The sequence below is a fragment of the Ictidomys tridecemlineatus genome, chromosome 11 (genome assembly GCF_052094955.1).
Source record: "Ictidomys tridecemlineatus isolate mIctTri1 chromosome 11, mIctTri1.hap1, whole genome shotgun sequence".
In the NCBI taxonomy this organism is placed as follows: Eukaryota; Metazoa; Chordata; class Mammalia; order Rodentia; family Sciuridae; genus Ictidomys; species Ictidomys tridecemlineatus.
Window position 1 is genome coordinate 82,304,410 of NC_135487.1, and position 20,826 is coordinate 82,325,235.

At 32.2% G+C, this 20,826-nt stretch overlaps 1 protein-coding gene across 2 annotated transcripts in view; it reads left to right on the forward strand.

Moving 5' to 3' along the window:
- LOC120890846 (glycogen debranching enzyme) overlaps window positions 1–20,826 on the forward strand; it is a 66,364-nt gene that overhangs the window by 35,012 nt on the left and 10,526 nt on the right. Inside the window, exons 22-31 of one of the 2 annotated variants that reach the window (XM_078026806.1) lie at window positions 1,332–1,468; window positions 1,765–1,898; window positions 2,605–2,780; window positions 7,212–7,314; window positions 8,900–9,125; window positions 10,589–10,700; window positions 16,921–17,056; window positions 18,019–18,131; window positions 18,815–19,026; window positions 20,153–20,250. In XM_078026806.1, the coding sequence (XP_077882932.1) occupies window positions 1,332–1,468; window positions 1,765–1,898; window positions 2,605–2,780; window positions 7,212–7,314; window positions 8,900–9,125; window positions 10,589–10,700; window positions 16,921–17,056; window positions 18,019–18,131; window positions 18,815–19,026; window positions 20,153–20,250 (1,447 nt within the window). Of the gene's footprint in view, window positions 1–1,331; window positions 1,469–1,764; window positions 1,899–2,604; window positions 2,781–7,211; window positions 7,315–8,899; window positions 9,126–10,588; window positions 10,701–16,118; window positions 16,159–16,920; window positions 17,057–18,018; window positions 18,132–18,814; window positions 19,027–20,152; window positions 20,251–20,826 lie in introns of those variants that run through there. The other variant, XM_078026807.1, reaches the window with a different exon arrangement.

Sequence of the window (20,826 nt, forward strand, 5' to 3'; positions counted from 1 at the left end):
CTATATAAGCAGGGAATGTATTTTATTCTATTAAGGACATCATTCTTATGGATGTACACCTGGGTGGGATTCACAGTGGGGTATTCATACATGTACATAGCAAAATTATGTAAGATTAATTTCATTACCTTTTCTTTTTCTATTCCCCCTCCCTTCCCTCCATTCCCCTTTGTCTAATCTGAACTTCTGTTTTCTCACCACCCCGCCTTATTGTGGGTTAGCTTCCATATATCAGTGAAAACTTTTGGTTTTTGAGGATTGGTTTATTTCTCTTAGCATGATAGTCTCCGGGTTCATCATTTACTGGCAAATGTCATAAAGGCTGAGTAATACTCCATTGTGTATATATACCACACTTTTTTTATCCATTCATCTTTTGATGCACACTGAGATTTCATTTCACTCCAGTGAGAATGGCAATTATCAAGAATCCAAGTAACAATAATAAATGTTGGGAAGGATATGGGGAAAATGGTACACTTATATATTGTTGGTGGGACTACAAATTCGTGCAGTCACTATGGAATACAGTATGGAGAGAGATTCCTTAGAAAACTAGGAATGGAACCACCATTTGACCCACTCCGTAGCATATATCCAAACAATTTAAAATCACATACTACAGTCATGCAGGCATTATAGCAGTATAATTCACAGTAGCTAAGCTATGGATTATCTTGTTGAATGATAAAAGAAATGCAATTGTTCTTTCATTGAATAACAGACTCTGCTATGTACACATAGACATTCTAATGCATCTATTTGAGAATTTTGCCTAATAATTAATAATTTTGCCTAAATGAGAATTTGCTTATATGTCACTTTGATAATTTGCTTACTTTGAAGTGCCTCCTCAGAGTTCCTCTAAAGCAAGCTTTATTCTTCTTATCACCATAGGTATTCTTGCTTTCTCCGAGACCAGTTCTGTGATTTTCTTAAATCTTGCCTGAATAATAATGAATTTACCACTTTTTAACATGAAAAGATACCGGATTATCAATTTTTTCTCCTTTATGCCTTAAGGCAAAAATAAAAATGCCAATTGACTTTGAATATTATAACAGTAAAAAAAAAGTAGACCAGTGCCACAAGTTATAACTTTTGGGAAGCTTTGTATGAATTGTGGCAGTAGTCTCCATCAACACGCCTTTGCATCCTGGTTCCAGTCCATACCGCCACACTTTCCTCCTACTATGCTGAGTGCCATTGTGGACTAAGTGGCTATTTTGTCTGCTTCTCTGTTCACGTCAAATCATCAGGACTAGCCATAACTCAACTATGGGACATTTTGACTCTATCAGTAATGCAGCATGGTATATCTGAATTTTCAGGGCTAATGTCCGTATTGGCAGAAATAAGACCGAAGAATGACTTGGGGCATCCTTTCTGTGAAAATTTGAGATCTGGAGATTGGATGATCGATTATGTCAGTGGCCGGCTTATTTCACGTTCAGGAAATATTGCTGAAGTAAGTATTAAATAAGTAAGCTGTGTTCTAGTCTAAAATAAGCAAAGGCACAATAAGAATTATTATATATAGATATATACATTATATATATACATATGTGTGTATATATATATATATATATATATATATATATAATATTTACCTGTTTTCCTCCCTTTTTGTGTTTCTAGTTTTAATACATTGAAATTTGATTCATGAATTATTGGATAGCACAGTTTCATGTTATGATTTATCTCTTAAAATATGCATAGCCTGTGAACACACCAAATTAACTTTTTAAATTATTTGTACAACAGGTTGGTAAATGGTTGCAGGCTATGTTCTTCTACTTGAAGCAGATCCCACGATACCTTATCCCATGTTACTTTGATGCTATATTAATTGGTGCATACACCACTCTTCTGGATGCAGCATGGAAGCAGATGTCAAGGTATATGCAACAAAGCTTATGTAAATAGGTGTGTTTGCATAGAAACTATACACAGAGTCACTTTACACATGCTCTTAAAAGACCAAAGCATGAATTTTGGAGACTTAGAGCTGGAAAAGTTTTTAAGTGGAGAGTAAATTTATTAACATCCTTTAGTCTGAAACATACAAAAACAAACCCATTTAAAATCTGTTCTATATAAAATATGTTTGGGAAAAATTAACTTGTTTTATGTTATTTGTTTCTATTTATTTATTTATTGATTTGTTAAATTTAATTGATATAATGTTTAGAATATGTACATAGAGTTCTTTCTCTAACTTTCATCAATTAAAAGAAGAAAATATTCTGGTATTATTATGAATGAAATCTGCCTTTTACAATGAAATTTTCTAAAATGAAACTACAAATGGAAATGAATTATGAGAGCCAGCAAGTTGATTTGGGCATGTGTTCAGATTTTTCAGAAAGAAAAAGCACTTCAGTTCTGCATTTGTGTTACAACAAGGCCTGGACTAAAGCCGGCTAAAATAATGGATGCCATGAAAGCAGTTCTGAAATCTAATCAAATTGAACATTTTTTTCCTACTATATTACTATCTTTATACATTTGTGTGGAGAAATCATTTGAAGGGGAAAAACAGAATAAAACTGCTAAAAAGTTTTGTATTTTTACAGATCATATCACTTTCAACTTTCATTACAGCTTTGTTCAGAATGGTTCAACCTTTGTGAAACACCTTTCACTGGGTTCAGTCCAAATGTGTGGAGTAGGAAAATTCCCTTCTCTGCCACTTCTTTCACCTTCCCTTCTGGATGTACCGTATAGGTTGAATGAGATCACAAAGGAAAAGCAGCAGTGTTGTGCTTCTTTAGCTGCAGGTAAGGAATTTTGTAGAAGGTTTAAATGTATAGGTCAGTAGTATTCAAAAGGAAAACTTACAAGAAAAAGACTTTTAAAAATAATTAATGAAGTTATCCAAGACTGTATATTATTGCTTAGTAAAATTTCATAGATACTCCTAAAATACTAACCATGTTATTATTTAATTATAACTGTGTATAGGCATTTATGTGTGTTTTTATTGTATCTGGTTAATCCTTTTCTTCCAGCTCATGGTATTATTTTAAATAATATTTAAAATATATGTTTTAAATCATTATTTTATTACCCATTTTCCTATATCTCTTCCCATTTTTTAAAATAAACTTATCTAAAGATCATTTAAAGGTGTCCTATAAGTGACAAAACACAAAACTGATTTTACCTAATTATTATATGGGGATTAGGGTTGTGGTTCAGTGGTGGAATGCTTGCCTAGCATCTGTGAGGCACTAGATTCAATTATCAGCATTGCATATAAATAAATGAATAAATTTAAGGTCTATCAACATCTGATAAAGTTTTTTTAATATTTTTTTCAGTTGTTGATAGACCTTTATTTTATTTATTTGTATGTGGTGCTGAGAATCTAACCCAGTGCCTCACACATGCCAGGCAAGTGCACTAACCCTGAGCCATAGCCCCAGCCACAAGTAATAAAAGTTTTAAGAAATTAATATTATTATGCATCCAGATGCTGTCAATTGGACATAAAATACTTCCATGCTTATTAGCATCTGTTCCTGAAAGTACATTAAAAAATTCAATCAAATAACAAATATGAGTAAGCAAAATAGGATAAAGAACAGGCTTTCTTTTTAAATAAATTTCCATCATATTCCTGGAAAATATTTAATACTTGAGGTCACTGAAATTGAGAATTCTCAAAACTAACCTGAAATATGTGAAATTGTAGAAAGTATTATATATTCATGTCTCCTTCTGTTAAATTTAAATTTCTTTAAATTTATATCTGCTCAGATCAAATGGTACCCAAAAACTATAATAAAAATTACCTTTTCATTTAGAATGATCATAAAAAAATCATAAAACGCTTTTTTGGGAGTGGAGATGTAGCTCAGGGGTAGAGTACTTGCCAAGTATGTGTGAGGCCCTAGGATCAATCCCTATCACCACAAAAATAAAAAAAATAAAAACAATTTTATTAAAGAATGAAATTAAAACTCTGGTTTAGTTCTATAATTGTTTCATATTTTCACTTGACTGTTTGATCTTCTAGTACCTGTCATTTCCCAAAGAATCCATGCAAATACTCATGAAACTGAACTGAGCCATTGTGGGGAAAAAACATGCTGATATGAAGAATTTTAGGTTTTAGCTTATTTCATAGAAGCCTATTACATCAAATAGTAATCTCAGTCTTTTGATTGTATGCTGTTGCTGTTAAATACCCCTAATACATGCATTTATTTATAAATTGTATACCAATATATGTTAATGGTACCTGATACACTTACATCCAAGTATAGTATAGTAAGTAAATAGAAATTCTGGTATTTTCTTCTAGCATGAAATTTTTTGCCTAGTGCTTACTGGCAAAAATAGAATAAACTCAGATTTGCAGGTAGGTTTTTTGGAGGTTCATTTTAAAATGGCTGGGAATTTATTTCTTTGGTGACAGTATTGCAAAACATGTTATAATTATAAACTTTTATAATAATTGACAAAGCAGAAATTATTCCAAAGATATATGTTCTATAAGTTGTATACTCTCAGAGATGAAAAGGTTAATATGGGTGTGTGGGGAGGGAAGAATAGATGTTTGTTTGTTGGATTAGTCAAAGGGAAGTGAACAGAAGCAAAGATGGTAATAGGAAGCCCATAGAATGAATTGGGCAGTAACTTTCCTGTGTGCATTATGAACACATGACCAGTGTAACTCCACATCATGTACAACCATAAAAATGGGAAGTATATTCCCTGTGTATATAATATGTCCAAATATACTCTACTCTCATGTATATCTAAAAAGAACAAATTAAAAAAGTTAATATAAATATTTCCACATATCAGTGATACAGATTTTATAGCCTTTCCTTTTTAACAAAGACAGACTGTATGTATTTTAGGATATACAAATTTAAAGTCACCTTTGAATCTCTCTATCTAGGTTTCATACAAAATGTTGAATAGGTTAAACTATAGGAATGCTGTCTGACACAGACTGCTACCTATATGTTAGCTGCTGTCATTGTCATCATCATCAAAGTTTGTAGCCATCAATCATGTATATCAACCATTATTTAAAAATACACAGTGTGGGCTGGGATTGTGTCTAGTAAGAGTGAGGAACTGGGTTCAATTCTCAGTTCTGCATATAAATAAACAAAGTCCATTGACAAATAAAAAACATTAAAAAAAACACAGTGTATTTAGGGAAACTCTGTACTATCATTTTGGAGATAGCATAGAAAAAAATGTCTAATGTTGCCCTTTGTAACAATATTTCTTTTTTTCTTCTTTCTCTTTTTCTTTCTCTCCTTTTTTTGGGGGGGGGGGTCCCCTTTGGCACTGGGGATTGAACCTAGGGTGCTTAACCACTGATACACATCTCCACCCTTTTTTAATTTTTACTTTGAGACTGGGTCTCACTAAATTGCTTAGGGCCTCATTAAGTTGCTGAGGCTGGCTTTGAACTTGTGATCCTTCTGCCTCTATCTCCTGAATTTCTGGGATTATAGGCCTGTGCCACTGTACCTGGCTGCTTCACCATTTTTTGACTTTTTTTTTTAGTACAAATAACAGCTGACAATCATATTTCTTCAAATGTTTTATAAAATCCAACTGGACTAGGAATGTAAATCAGTGGTAGAGCACTTGCCTAACATGTACAAGGACCTTTCTTCAATCCCCTGAATCACAGGGGAAAAAAAAAATATAAAGAAACTCAAATCAGTTTAAAAGTAAAATTTTAGATTTTTTCCTATTACATATCCTATTTTTATCTTACACATAAAAGTTGTAATTACCAGGAATGTTCATTGTTTAGCATGCAAAATCCCGTTTTCATCTGCAAAAAATTTTTATGAAAGTATAACACTTTTAAAAAATTCATTTATTTTTACTTTTCCTTTTATGAGGGGGCAGGTACTGAAGGTTGCTACTAGGGGTGATTTATAACTGAGCTTCATCCTAGCCCTTTTTTATTTTATTTTTTAAATTTTGAGCCAGGATCTCATTAAGTCGCTTAGGGCTTTGCTAAATTGTTGAGACTGGCCTCAAACTCGTGAACTTCATGCTTCAGCATTCCAGATTGTTGGGATTACAGGCTTGTGCCACCACACCCAGCCAAAATATATTTATTTTCAGTTGACAAACATTATATTTATTTATTGTATACAAAGTGTAACAGTATTAATTTATTTTAAATTAATAGGAAATTTGGTAATCTTTGACTTCAGAATATAGAGTAATATATGTATTTAGTTGGTTATCATTCAGGTAATCATTTCATATTTAGATTTATTTTTTATCCTTAAAGGCACAGTAGAATCTTTAAAGCATGTACTTCGTATCATATTATATTACTTTATATGTTAAATATTTGATTTCTGGCTTTTAGTTTATTAAAATAAAGGTTTTTGTCTTTTTAAAGATATCTTGAAATCAGTTGTCTAGCAATTTTAAAATCAATTGTCTAGCACTTGTTCTTGGGGCAGAGGATGTAACTCAGTGGTAAAGTGCTGGCATCGCATACAGGAGTCCCTGGGTACTATCCCCAGAACCTCAAAAAAAAAAAAAAAATCTAGCACTGTTTTCTAATCTCCTTTGGATCTTTTAAAAATCTGGTAAATCAGATGTGGTGGTACACACCAGCATTGGAAGCTGAAACTGCACAACATAGAAAGAGCCTATCTCCAACAAATAAGCAAAAAATAACCTGATAAGGATATAGAATTGGGGCTGGGGTTGTGGCTCAGCAGTAGAGCACTTGCCTGGCATGTGTGGGGCCCTGGGTTTGATCCTCAGCAACACATATAAATAAATAAAATAAAGGTATGTGTCCAACTACAACTAAAAACTAAATATTTTTAAAAAGAAGAAGAATTGCTCTGGGGGTGGTGGCACATGCCTATAATCCTATTGACTCAGGAGTTGGAGGCAGGAGGATCATGAGTTTAAAGCTAGCCTCAGGAATTAAGGCATGCTGACCCTAAGGAATGTAGTGAGATGCTGTCTCAAAATTAATAAAAAAGCCTGGAAATTTGGCTCAGTGGTTTTATATATATATATATATATATAAATTTCATTCCATAAAAGTTGACATACCAGGCATACATTTTGCAGATAATTTTAGAGAGTTTGCAGACACATTGTAACTTACTCTTCTACCCCATGTTTAGAGTAACTATTGTGTGATAATACAGTTTATTATATTTATATTTACATATATTTATCTTTTCTGTTAGGCTTACCTCACTTTTCTTCTGGTCTTTTCCGCTGCTGGGGAAGGGATACTTTTATTGCACTTAAAGGTTTACTGCTGGTTACTGGACGATATTTAGAAGCCAGGTAAGAGATCATCTAAAAAGTTGCAATGTAAGTTTATGTCTTTTCTATGTGTTCTTCAAACCTTTCTTCTGATCCATCTAATCTCAACATTTGAGAGGTATGTCTTCCATAAATTTTTCAATAGTATTTTTATAAATGTTCATTGAAAAATATAAGAAAAATTTAAAGGAGGGAAAACTCTTTGAATTTACCAAGTTCTACTCATTCACATTATAGGTTAGGTTATGTTCAGAATTTGTAAGTTTATTTTTATAAGATAAAATTTTTGACCATTTTATGTCTTTTATAATGAAGTTACTGCTGGCTTGTTGAGTCTTACAGAAAAAAAAATTAAGATAGCAGCTTTCCTTCTGTTTGTTGCAAGCTTGTAAGCTCCAGTTTCCAGATTCAAATGATCTTTTCTTATGTCACACAATAATATAAATGAATTTATTGGAGGTTGAAAAGAAAATTCTGCAGCAGTGTGATTCAGAATGTTCCACAAACCAGTACTAACACCATCATCTGAGAACTTGTTAGAAATGCCTATTCTTTGTGACTATGGCAGACCCCCTGAATCTTAACCTGGGGATGGAGAGGGCAAGGTTGGTAGGAGAAACTGTATTGACATCATCTAAGTAGAAATCACCAACTGGAAGTCTGGTTAGGATATGCGAAATGGAACAACTATTTTGACTATCTGTACCACAGGGGTGGTTTTCCTTCCTCTCTTTGTAGAGGTATTCATGGATCAGAAATCTTTTTATTCAGTTTTCATGTGTATGACATTTATCTGGATAGTCAAGATTGCTAGAACTCTCATCTTTTATTAATTGGGAATGTCATGTGCATACGGACCCTCTTGTATTTTAGAAAACAAAACTTTCCTATTGTACTATTACTGGACAAACATTAAACTGAAACATAGAATTAATAAAATTTCTGAATGTTTTAGTTAAAGAGACTAGATATTTTTAAATAGCTTTTTCCAAGATCATACAGGTTGGCAAAGCTAGGATTTAGACCTCAGCCATTTTATTTCTTAATTTTATGATCTTTCCAGAACAAAACTCCATCTTACAAATGAGATACACCAAATCTTACAACTCATTTGGTGTATGATAGTAGAATACTATTTTAAATTTTAAATACCAATTTTTAAAATTGAGTAGTTTTTTTAAAGTCAGCTTCTAGCCATCAGTTTTCTTATATATTTGCTTTGCTTTTGGAATGTTATAAAATAAAAGTTTGTGCCTAATAATTACTTGATTTTGAAATACTATGGGTTTCAAAAGTAGAATCTAGAGCTATAAGGAACTTTAAAATCACATAGCCCAATCCCTGACTACACAGATGAAAAAACTGTTCCAAAGAGGGAAAGTCACAAATTGTTAGAGAAAAAGCCAGAGCTGCAACCAAAATCTCTTACTTTCAATTCAGTGCTTGTTTATCATATTATGATCGCTTTCTAAAAATATATACAAAAAGAAATAAGGACAAGTGAGAAAATACTTCCATGACACAGTCACCAAAAGTGAACATGTTTGTCTTCAGTTTTTAATAGTATGTTTTCATTTCAAATGATCCATTCAATTCTGTTGTTTAGGAATATTATTTTAGCGTTTGCTGGTACCCTGAGGCATGGTCTCATTCCTAATCTCCTCGGTGAAGGAACTTATGCCAGATACAATTGCCGGGATGCTGTGTGGTGGTGGCTCCAGTGTATTCAGGATTACTGTAAAATGGTTCCAAATGGTGTAGACATTCTCAAGTGCCCAGTTTCCAGAATGTATCCAACAGATGATTCTGCTCCTTTGCCTGCTGGCACACTGGTAAAGAGAATTTATTAAAACATTTTTCTTGAAATATGACTTATTTCCTAATATACAGTGAACATAAAACTGCTCCTTGCCTAACAAGGTAGAAGAGATGATGTGTCCACATAAACCTGGTCATTGCAAAGATGGACAAGTAGTACTATGCAGTCTCATACAAGGGAGAGAGGAGTAGTAGGTGGGACTCAGGGAGGAAGACTTATAAAGTAGCTAAAATTTCACCTAAATGGACTCTTAAAATGTGAGTAGGATTATAGGAGAGTTTGTGGGAGATTATGGGAAGACTTGAAAGATGAAAGGTACAGTGAAGCATATTGAGTTGAAGGACAGTTTAGGACATACTGCTCAGCCTACTTTCAATTTCTGTGTAAAACACCTGAGGGTAGTGAGAGAATATGGAAAGGGTGAATCAGGTGTAGAGGGCTTTTTCAACCAATCCAGGTAGTTCAGAGTCTATCTTGTGAACGATGTTGAACTGATAAACATTTTTGAGTGTTTTTCCCCAATAGGGAATGTACAATAATACTATGTTTTTGTCACTTCTGATCTGCTTTTGTTATCATGTGTTCAGTATAAGACTTCAGGGGTGGTGAAAACTGCTTCAGGGCTAGCATGTTTGTGTCCCCATGATGTTTATATTTATCACGAAATACTCAAAAAACACATGTCAAAAAATAATTCTTTATCTATGTTCCATTGTCCTACATGGGTTAATGTTGTCAAGTAGGTATTTATTTTAGATCTATTTATTTTCTCAAAATTTGGTAAAAGTTGCACAGTATTTTTATGTGCTTCATACATTTTATAACTATATCAAGAATTTTTATATGATAGATTCAGATTTATTTACAGGTTTTTTAAAAAATAAAGTATAAAGTATAATCAAATATACAAGGACTCTAAATTTCACTTTTAGTTTATATGCTTCACCTTATTTTTTAAAAATATAATTATATATCTCCCTATATGTCATCCTAAGTATTACTTTATTATTAATATGGACAGAGAAAATTATCTGTGGACTCTTTACATTCACTGGGATATTTTCTGAAGTCATCATAGATTCCCATGTTTGAGAGTACCACTTTTGCACATAATTTAATCACTATTACCTATGTGTGCAGAGGAGTAAGAATATTTAGGTGATAAATGACAAGCTAAACTCACTATTGTTTATTGTTCTGATAGAAACTATTCAAGCTCATCATTTCACCTATCTGCAAAATTACAAATTATTTTGTCACAGGCCTGAATAGTTAAAACTACTAATGTTAAATATTCATATGACAGATTGTATTATTTTGTGTAGTGGGAGCTGCTGCCTTTCCCTGGGCCTACTCCAATCCTTATTTCTCCCTCCAAAGAAAAGTATGTGTTTTCATATTATGTAAGTTGTGGGATTTAGGAGACGATAAGTATGTAGTTTCTAATAGAAGTCACATCCATTCTGTCTCAAACAGGATCAGCCATTGTTTGAAGTAATACAGGAAGCCATGCAAAGACACATGCAAGGTATACAGTTCCGAGAAAGGAATGCTGGACCACAGATAGATCGAAACATGAAGGACGAAGGTATGGAATTTTAACTCCATAGTGAATATTCACTGATACAGAGAAATTAAACCTTGTAATCATTCTCTCACTTTGCAGTAATGGGTGAAAAACCTTAGGATGTAGCAATGAGAAAGATAATACTGTTTCTGATCTCACCTAGTTTTTAGTTTCTAGAGGAAATATGAAATTTTATGTCATTCTAATCAGCCAATATTAACAGTAATATTGATGGTTACAATTTATAATGATAACATCAATATTTTTTTAAAGAGAGAGAGAATTTTTAATATTTATTTTTTAGTTTTTGGTGGACATAACATCTTTATTTTTATTTTTATGTGGTGCTGAGGATTGAACCCAGGCACGCATGCCAGGCAAGCGTGCCTCGGCTTGAGCCACATCCTCAGCCCCAATAATATCAATATTAATTGCCATGAATTGAATCATTATCTGGTAGGCATTGTGCTAACTACTTAACCTATGTTGTTCCAATTTAATACTCCCAAGAACATTTGGAACAAGTTATTTTGTTTTCACTTCTACTAAATGAGAAAACTGAAGAGTAGCCTGCCCAGAACCACAGAGCTACTAAGTGGCAAAGTACGATTTTTTCCCTGGTCTCTCTCTTTGGCTTAGACTCCTATAAAACAGTTTTTACAAAAAGGATATATGTATATCAAGTTAAAATTGATAAACTTTTAACTTCTTCTTCCTTATTTTATAGTACACAATCACTACTAGCCAATGCAAGGCTAATTGTTTCATTTTCCCCCTATTTCTCTTAGAGAATCGTTCTAATGCATTTATTGTATATTTATTTTTATAAAACATGTATTATTTTATTTATATGTCATTTTAATATTTTGTTAGTGCATTATAGTTATATATAATTTTGGGTTCATTTTGAGATAGTCACACAACCATTTGTTCCACTTCAGTCCCTAGTACTTCTTCTTTTCTTCCCCTATTCCCTCCACTCGTGTTCACGCCGCCATATTCCCTTTCCTCTACTCTACTGGTTATTTATTTATTTATATAGTTTTAATTGGTGATTTATAGATGTACATAAAGGTGAAAATCATAATTTGGTCAATTGCATTCTACTGTTCCTCTCCCATCCTGTCTCCCTCCCCCTCTGCTCCACTGATCTCCCTTCAATTTTCATGGGATCTGTACCCTTTTCTTTTTTCCTTGTTTCTGGCTTTTGCATATGAAAGAAAACAGTATACCCTTGACTTTCTGGATCGGTCTTATTTCACTTAGATGCTGTTCTCCAGCTCTATCCATCTAATAGCAAATGCCATGCGTATCAATTTTTTAACTTTATAGTTTACAGAGAATTTGAGATTTATAAAAGTTTGCAAAAAAGTGATACATGGAGAACCATGAACCATTCTCCCAGTTTCCCTCAGCTTTTCCCAATGGGGATGTCTTATATCACTGAAGTATGGTACCATTAGGAAATTGACATTAGTGTGATACTGTTAACTAGCCTATTAACTGTTAACTAAACCTGATTTGATTTCTAGTTTTTACATTTTCTCATCTGTGTGTCTGTTTGTTTGTGCATATATGCTCACACTTGCATATATGTATGCATGTAGCTCTGTGAAATGTGACTCCATGTATAACTTTATGTAACCACTACCACAATCAAGATACAGAACTAATCCATCACCACAAAAGTCTTTGTGTCTGTTCGCCTTTATAGTTAACACCTACCCACTCTACTGCCACACTTGAACTGTAACAACTGCTAATCAGTTCTCTCTATATATGATTTTATTATGTTGGGAATGTTATGTAAATTGAATTATACTGCATATAACCTTTTGAGTGGTTTTATTCATTAATCATAATGCCCCCGAGATCCATCTAAGCGGTTGCATGCATTAGTAGTTTATTCCTTTTTGTTGCTGAATAGTATTCCCTCTTAGGGATATCAGAATTTATTTAACCATTCATCCACTGAAGGACATTTAGGTACTTCCATATTTTTACTAATACAACTAATATTAATATTTCATATGTAGATTTTTACATGACACATATGTTTCATTTCTCAGGGAATGCCCAAGGATATGAATCAGTCATATAATGAGTGCCTGATTTTTTTTATAAGAAATTGCAAAACAATGTTCCAGAATGGTACCATTCTGGTTGATTTTCATCTACACCGAATCACCATTTGTTGTTATGGAGTTTTGTTTTGTTTTGTTTTCAAAGAAGTGCTAATGGTTGTGTAGACTGCTATACAATATTTGCATTTCTCTAATATTAAACATCTTTTCATGTACTTATTTGCCATTGATCTTCCCTAATTGTGTCTTTTGCTTATTTTCTAATTGGATTACTGGTTTTTTGACTGTTAAGCATTTAAAAAATATTGTTTTAAAATTTTTATTATAAAATGTCCCAGTTTAGCCATTTGTAATTGTGCAGTTCAGTGGCTTTAACTACATTCACATTGTTGTGTAGCCATCATTACTATTCATCTCCAGAACTTTTTTGTCATCCCAAACAGAAACTACCCAGTAAACAATAAGTACTCATTCCCCAGCTCCTAAAAATTGCTATTCTAATTTCTGTGTTTATGTATTTAATTATTTGAATGTATTTCTCCAGTGTCTGTTGCTATAACAAAATACCTGAGGCAGGCCACTTTATAAAGAAAAATATTTTTTTTAGCTCAAAGGTTTGGAGGCCGAAAGTATAACCTGAAGCAGTCCTGTTGAGTTTGGCCTCTGGTGAGGACCCTCTTGGTTATATCACATCATGCCAGATAACCTCATAGTGGGAGAGATTATGTGTGTGGGAGATCTCATGACAAGAAAGAAAGGCAGAGATTTAGGGGTCACGATCATTCTTATTCTTTAGAACCTAACCCCTTCTGAAAGGCGTCGTTGATCTTTTCCAATGTAATGTCTCCAGTGACTCAACCACCTTCATCAGGCCACACCTCTTAAAGCTTCCAGCACATGTAAATCATAATCTGTGTACCTCATATAATTGAAATAATAATATATTTGCCCTTTGTTTCTGGCTTATTTCATTGAGCATAATTTTTTTATGGTTCAACCATGTTGTATGTGTATCAGAATTTCAAAATTCTAAAATGAAATTTTCCATCTAACATTTTTCAAAACTAGAAATTACAACCAAAATAAGCTGGAAGAAAAAAAAAAAACCTCTTAAAACTTACAGAGATTCTCTTCCAGACTGTTTCCATGATTTTCATTAGAGAATCTCAATGGGATAGAGGGTCTTTATATGCCAAACAGAAATAAAGGACTTACCCTGGCTGTTCCCCGTGTTGGTAAGTATTCTCTCTACATCCTTGGCTTCTTAATGAAGCAGGCCTACATTCTCAAACCTGAAAGGTTGCCAGTCGTTCTGTAGGCATCTGTCTTCTGGCACCACACCGCTATGTGCCAAGTCTACAGCTGAGTTCCAAGAAGGCCATACATTTTTGAATTGCAAATCTGTGCTAAGTATATAAGACAATGACTGACAGGCAAAAAATGTTTTTTAATTACAAACTCAATCCATGTGGTTTATTTATCAGTGGAAGAAGTTAGAAATTAATTCCCTTCTTTCTCTCCCCCCAAAAAAACCCAGCAAATAGCAAACAAATTTCCTTGGAAATCATAGTCACATGTAGAGTGCACCCTAGAAAAGAGAAGGGGCAAAACAGTTACCACCCACTTTCATGAGTTTCATCAAATACTGGATCTATTCAAGGGTGAAGAGAAAAGGCAACTTTCAAAAAGGCTGTGAGGGAAAATCTGTTCCAAGCCTCTCTCTTTATTTAGTATGGGATCTTCATGTTCACATGGCATTCTTCCTATAGTTCACATCATCTTCCCTTTGGGTATATATCTGTGCCCAAATCTCCTCTTATAAAAATACCAGTTAGATTGGATTAGGGTCCACCCTAATGACCATTGTAACTTGATTACCTTTGTGAAGTTCAGTTTCTAAATAAAGTCACATTCAGATGCACTGGAGGCCAGGATTACAATTTTTAAATTTGTGGGGAGGGATCCATTCAAACAAAAACAAAAATGTTTAGTTTTGAGAAGTATTTATATACTACTGATGGCATTCCTTTTTTATTTTATTTTTTTATTTATATATGACAGTGGAATGCACTACAATTCTTATTAAACATATAGAGCACAATTTTTCATATCTCTGGTTGTATACTAAGTAAATTCACACCAATTTGTGATGGCATTCCTTTTTTAAAATAATTTACAGTCAGGCATGGTGACGCATGCCTATAATCCCATGGCTTGAGAGACTAAAGCAGGAGGATTGTCAGTTGAAAGCCAGCCTCAGCAAATTAGTAAGGCCCTAAGTAACTTAGTGAGACCCTTTCTCCAAAAAAAAAAGAAAGAAAATTTACAAATGTATTTATTGAGATATAAAATATTCTTCCCATGCTCCTGCTCCCTATCCCACTCTAGATAGGGCAGAGGGTTGGAAGGGAAGGGAGGAGGCATAGGTTATTAATGATGGTGGAACGTGATGATCATTAATATACAAAGTACATGTATGAAGATATGAATTGGTGTGACTATACTGTGTATACAACCAGAGATATGAAAAATTGTGCTGTATATATGTAATAAGAATTGTAATGCATTCCGCGTCATATAAATAAAAAAGAGATATAAAATATTTATGTTTTTATTAATTTAATGTGATCCTAGGTATCTAGCCTATGAAATAATTTAAAACACACAAAAAAGTCACATTATATGATATTGATCATACCATCATTTATAATTATATAAAAGGAAGAAACAGCCTTTACAATTAACATAAAATATTTATATTGACCAAAATGAAAAAAATTACAAAATTATACCTATGACACACAAATGTGAAATCTAGTAAATAAAAATATTTGGATATAAGCCATTTATAAAAATATTAGTGTATAAAAATATTAGAAGGAAATATATGTCTTGATTTTAAAATATGATTATGGTTTTATAATTTATGATTTTAAAATATAATATTACATTTTAAATATATTAATATGTTAATATAATGGCACCATTTTTAATATAATGTAATGAACCTTTGAGTTTCTAGGTAACTCACTAAACTCATTGGCAAATATTGTACGTTCAAAATTACATTTTATATATTAATTTAAAATCATTAATTTATTATTTCTAGCAGTAACATTCAAATGTTAACCCTGTTAACCCAAGTTAGCTGCTAACAATCACTTATAGTTCTTTAATCCTTCTTTTATCCTTCAGTAAATCAATAGAAATAGATTTTATATTTAAAGAACATATTTTGTGATATCTTTGAATTAATTTCATTTTTCATTTCAACTTACAGATAGTGGTATAAATTCTACCTCAAACTTATTACTCAAATTAAGCAGATATTAACATTTGGTTATATTTTCTTCAGATCTTTCTGTTTTTGTTTGAAAAGAAATAAACCATATCAGGTATATCCAAAGCTTCATTTCTCCTTTTCTTCCTTTCCTCTCTAGAATTAATGACTATCTTATAATCAGGGTTCACTATTTTCATGTATATTTTTAATGCTTTAGACTTTTGTGTGTATTCAAGTATATGCAAAGTACATGTGATCTATGTTGTGTTGTATATATTCAGTGTACTATAACATATACACTGTGTAAATATTTGATGTATTTTAAAATTATACACAAATACGTGGATAATTTCATGAGTTTCACATAGACTAGATAGACATGAATAGTTGTATACATTAGTATTATCTGTTTTAAGCTTTTACAGAAAAAGTTTTTATTATACATCTCCTTTTATGACTTGTTTACTCAATTATTTTGTCTTGGGTATTTTTGTTCACATAAATCTACTTCTTTAATTTTATATGATATAGAGTGTTTCCCCATATATAAACAGCATTTAATCATTCCTCTACTGAGTGGCTTATTTTTTTGCTGATAAAAGCAATGTAATGATGAATATTCTTATAAGCATCTCCATGTACACAGAAGTAAGGATTTCCCTAGAGTATATTTAGAAAGAAATGTAATTACTGTTCAATTTTACGTCTCTAATTTTTAAGATATTACCAAGTTGATCTTCAGAATAGTTGTCCTGGTTTATTATATTCCTATAAATTGTATAAATATTTTAAATAAAATATTAATTTTCATTTGCTATATATAATATGTACCAGTTATAGAACATTTGTTTTATACATGTTTTGGGTTTTTTAGGTTTTAATATAACTGTAGGGGTTGATGACAAAACAGGATTTATTTATGGAGGAAATCGCTTAAATTGTGGCACATGGATGGATAAAATGGGAGAAAGTGACAGAGCTAGAAACAGAGGAATCCCAGCCACTCCAAGGTACTGTTTATTTTAAAGTGCTTTTGTAATTATGCCCTTTTTTAAAAAAATATTTTTAAATATATATATTTTAGTTGTAGGTGGATACAATACCTTTTTTTTAAATTTTTATGTCATGCAGAGGATCGAACCCAGCGCCTCAGGCATGCTAGGGGAGCACTCTACCACTTGAGCTACAACCCCAGCCCCTAATTATGCCCTTTTAATTTACCATTTTAGTTTTTAAAAACACATACTTGTAGAATCTTTTACTCTATTAATGATGTATTCTTCATAGTAAATCAATAAAAATCTGCCTCTCTTCCTTTCTTCTATTTTCTGACTCATCCTTTCTTTCTCCTTGTCATGCAGATATGTTCCTTTTGATAGAAGTTATATAACAAAGCTCTCTGTTTTTTTTTTTTAGAAATTATCAAAGTTTTAGCTTCTGCAAGTACTTCAAAATCAAGTCTTATGATCTATTATTCCAATGGTCAATATTTCATTGTGCATATCTTTTGTAAATATGAGCAACCATCAGTTGTTCTGTCTTTTATGAAGTCTTTTCACTTCATAAAAAGGGAATCTTTTTTCTTCCTAATTCTTTAAACTTTTGTCCCAGAATTTGTCATTTTTCTTTTTTTATTTCAGAAGCTATCAACAAATAGCTTCTTGTACTATATTAAGCTGAGAAGCTCTTTTCTTCAAATTTTATCTTCAGTCAGAATTATCTAAAAAATAATTTTAAAATAGTTGCTACTGGACTGAGGGGTGTAGCTTCCAGATAGAACACTTTTTGGGTGAGGCCTGGTTGCAGTCCCCAGCAAAATTATATATTCCTTATAAAGTTAGGATTTCTTAGTAGATAGTTGCTTTTATAATGAAATGGTTATACTATTCATCAGAATTGTTTATTGAATACCTTCTTAAAATAGAGCCTAAATGAATCCTAATTAGAGAATAAAATTTACTTTTAATTTTAGAGATGGGTCTGCTGTGGAAATTGTGGGCTTGTGTAAATCTGCCGTTCGTTGGTTGCTGGAATTATCCAAAAAAAATATTTTTCCTTATCATGAACTTAGAGTAAAAAGACATGGTAAGCTGTTCCTTTTCTTTACAAAGAAACTTCTAATACTGTCTGTATTTTTAAGTATGTACTCATCATTTGATGCAGTTAGCTAATATTAGAAAACCATAAATTTCAAGAAGAAAAATCATTAATCTACTCTATGGAAATTGTAGCAAATCTAGTTACTAACCATATTTTTGATAGCAGTTTAAACTGAGGTAAGAAAACATAGTTACTGCCTTATTGTGCTTTTCTTTTATCTTAGTGTGACTGTGAACAGGTTCTATTTTCATGAACAATTTTGAAATCTTTACATCTTTTTTGAGAAAATTTTGTCCCATTGAAATATTATTTGAGCCACATAAATAATTTAAAATTTTCTAATTCATTTGTTAAAAGTAAAAAGAAATGGATGAAATTAATTATGTTTCATTTAAGATAATGTTTGTGAAATATTATTCAATATGTAGTCAATATAAAATTATTCCTGAGCTATTTTATATTTTGGGAAGTACTAAGTTTTTGAAATCCAGTAAATGTTTTATATCACATCTCAATTTAGGCTAGCTACATTTTCAAAAAGTAGACAATTTATTTCTTCCTAGTAGATAAAAAGTAATAAGTGTACTAAATACGACTTTTTGGCTCTTATTAGAAGTTTGAATTGCTTTAAATGTCTGAAACTGCCATGTCTTTTCATCATTTTCCAGGGAAAGTTGTAACAGTCTCATATGAAGAATGGAACAGAAAAATACAAGACAACTTTGAAAAACTGTTTCATGTTTCAGAAGATCCTTCTGATTCTAATGAGAAGCATCCAAATCTAGTTCACAAACGTGGCATATACAAAGACAGTTATGGAGCTTCAAGTCCTTGGTGTGACTACCAGCTCAGGCCTAATTTTACCATAGCAATGGTCGTGGTAAGTGAAGTGTTTGTTACTGTCCTTATTGTAATAGAATTTACTTAATTTATTTTTTTATTTTATACTGTTTTCGTTGAACTGCAGAAAAGGATATTGCTTACTAGTTTTATATAGTCTTTTATAATTAAAAAGGTCTGCTTATCACCTTTAACATTTACCAATCAGTATCAAAAAATAGAAAACAATGGAAGATGATCAATGAAGTGTTTTCTTGATGTATTTTTTACATCCTGAATACATTTAGAAAATGATATTTGTGCAAGTCACTGTGCTTGGATTTTGCTGTTTATGCCAAATCCAGCCGCTTCAATGAGCCCCTCACCCACCCACTTGTCCTGAAAGCTAAAGATGTCTGTATTTCCAGTCATCTGTGCCACAACCAGTGCCTCAGCATGCTAAATGGGAAGTTCTGGAGTAGTGAATTACCAGGAATAACTTAATTAATAAATTATGTATAGCCAAGGATTCTAGAGTGTCTCCTTTTTAAATTCTGCCTAAACTATGAGGGCAATAAAATAGTGGTTTGTTTTTGTCCATGCCTGCCTACCTGTTTCCATTTTGTCAAAAACATAACTAAACATGGTATTATAAATTACAGTACAATGAAAAACACACAGGCACACAGAACAACTTTGGTTCAATGTGCATTTGATTTATTAATTATTAACATTAACTGTAGGTCAACCACCAAAATTAATGCAGATCCTCCTCTCCTTCTTCTCTGTATCACAAGTAACTTTACTCTGTTCTACATTTTATTATGATCCTAGAAGCAGAAAGTGGGTTCAGATATACCTTAAAGGAAACTCTTGTAAGTATTATAAAGAATCAATTACATGAGTTGAAGTGAGTTCTATATTCCTAATAACTATGGCAACTTCCTATTGATCTAGTACATTTTTGAAGAATACCCACACATTTTCCTAACTTCTAAGGCCTAGAACAATGCTTCCAAGTTAGCCTCATGGAAATAAATCTGGTTAGGCATCTACTCTTAAATTCTGCCCACACTGTATTTTTAAATATATTCATTCTTTTCCCAGATGATGATTTGTATATGTAGGTGGAAAGTAATTCTTCTGTGATGTGAAAAAGTTGTATGTTTGTTTTTGACATTCATTAGGCCCCTGAGTTGTTTACTACAGAAAAAGCATGGAGAGCATTGGAGATCGCAGAAAAAAAATTACTTGGTCCCCTTGGCATGAAAACTTTAGATCCAGAGTAAGTTGGAATGTAATATTAAGAATGTTGTTAGTATTATATTTAATCCAAATATATTAACACCAGCTATTAATTTTTCTTATCGATAACATCTCCAAAATTTTATTCAGACTGAGTTTTTAAAAGCATCATCTGTACTTTCATTAAGCATCAATATTCAGAATGCCTCTGTCTTATTCTGTATTCAATAATCAATTAGAGTTTTAGTTTTTAAACTAATGCCATGAATATTTTCTGATGTGCATTTTTCTTATCATAAAGGTGGTAAATGATTATTATAAACATTAGAAGTTACAGATATATAAAGAAAAACATGAAATTACTTTAAACCCCTTTATCTAGAAGTAAGCATGATTATCATCTGATCTATCTGTGCATTTTTGTACAATTTGGACCATATGGGCATATACCTGAGAGAATTTATGCAAAACATTACATGGGATCAATCCCCAGCACCACACAAAGAAAAAAAAAAATCATTCCCTTGCTTCCTTTCTTCACCTCAATTCTATTCCTGAAAGGTGGTCATTATTTTTTATATTGTTCCTACTAATAGCTATTTCCACATTTCCAAAA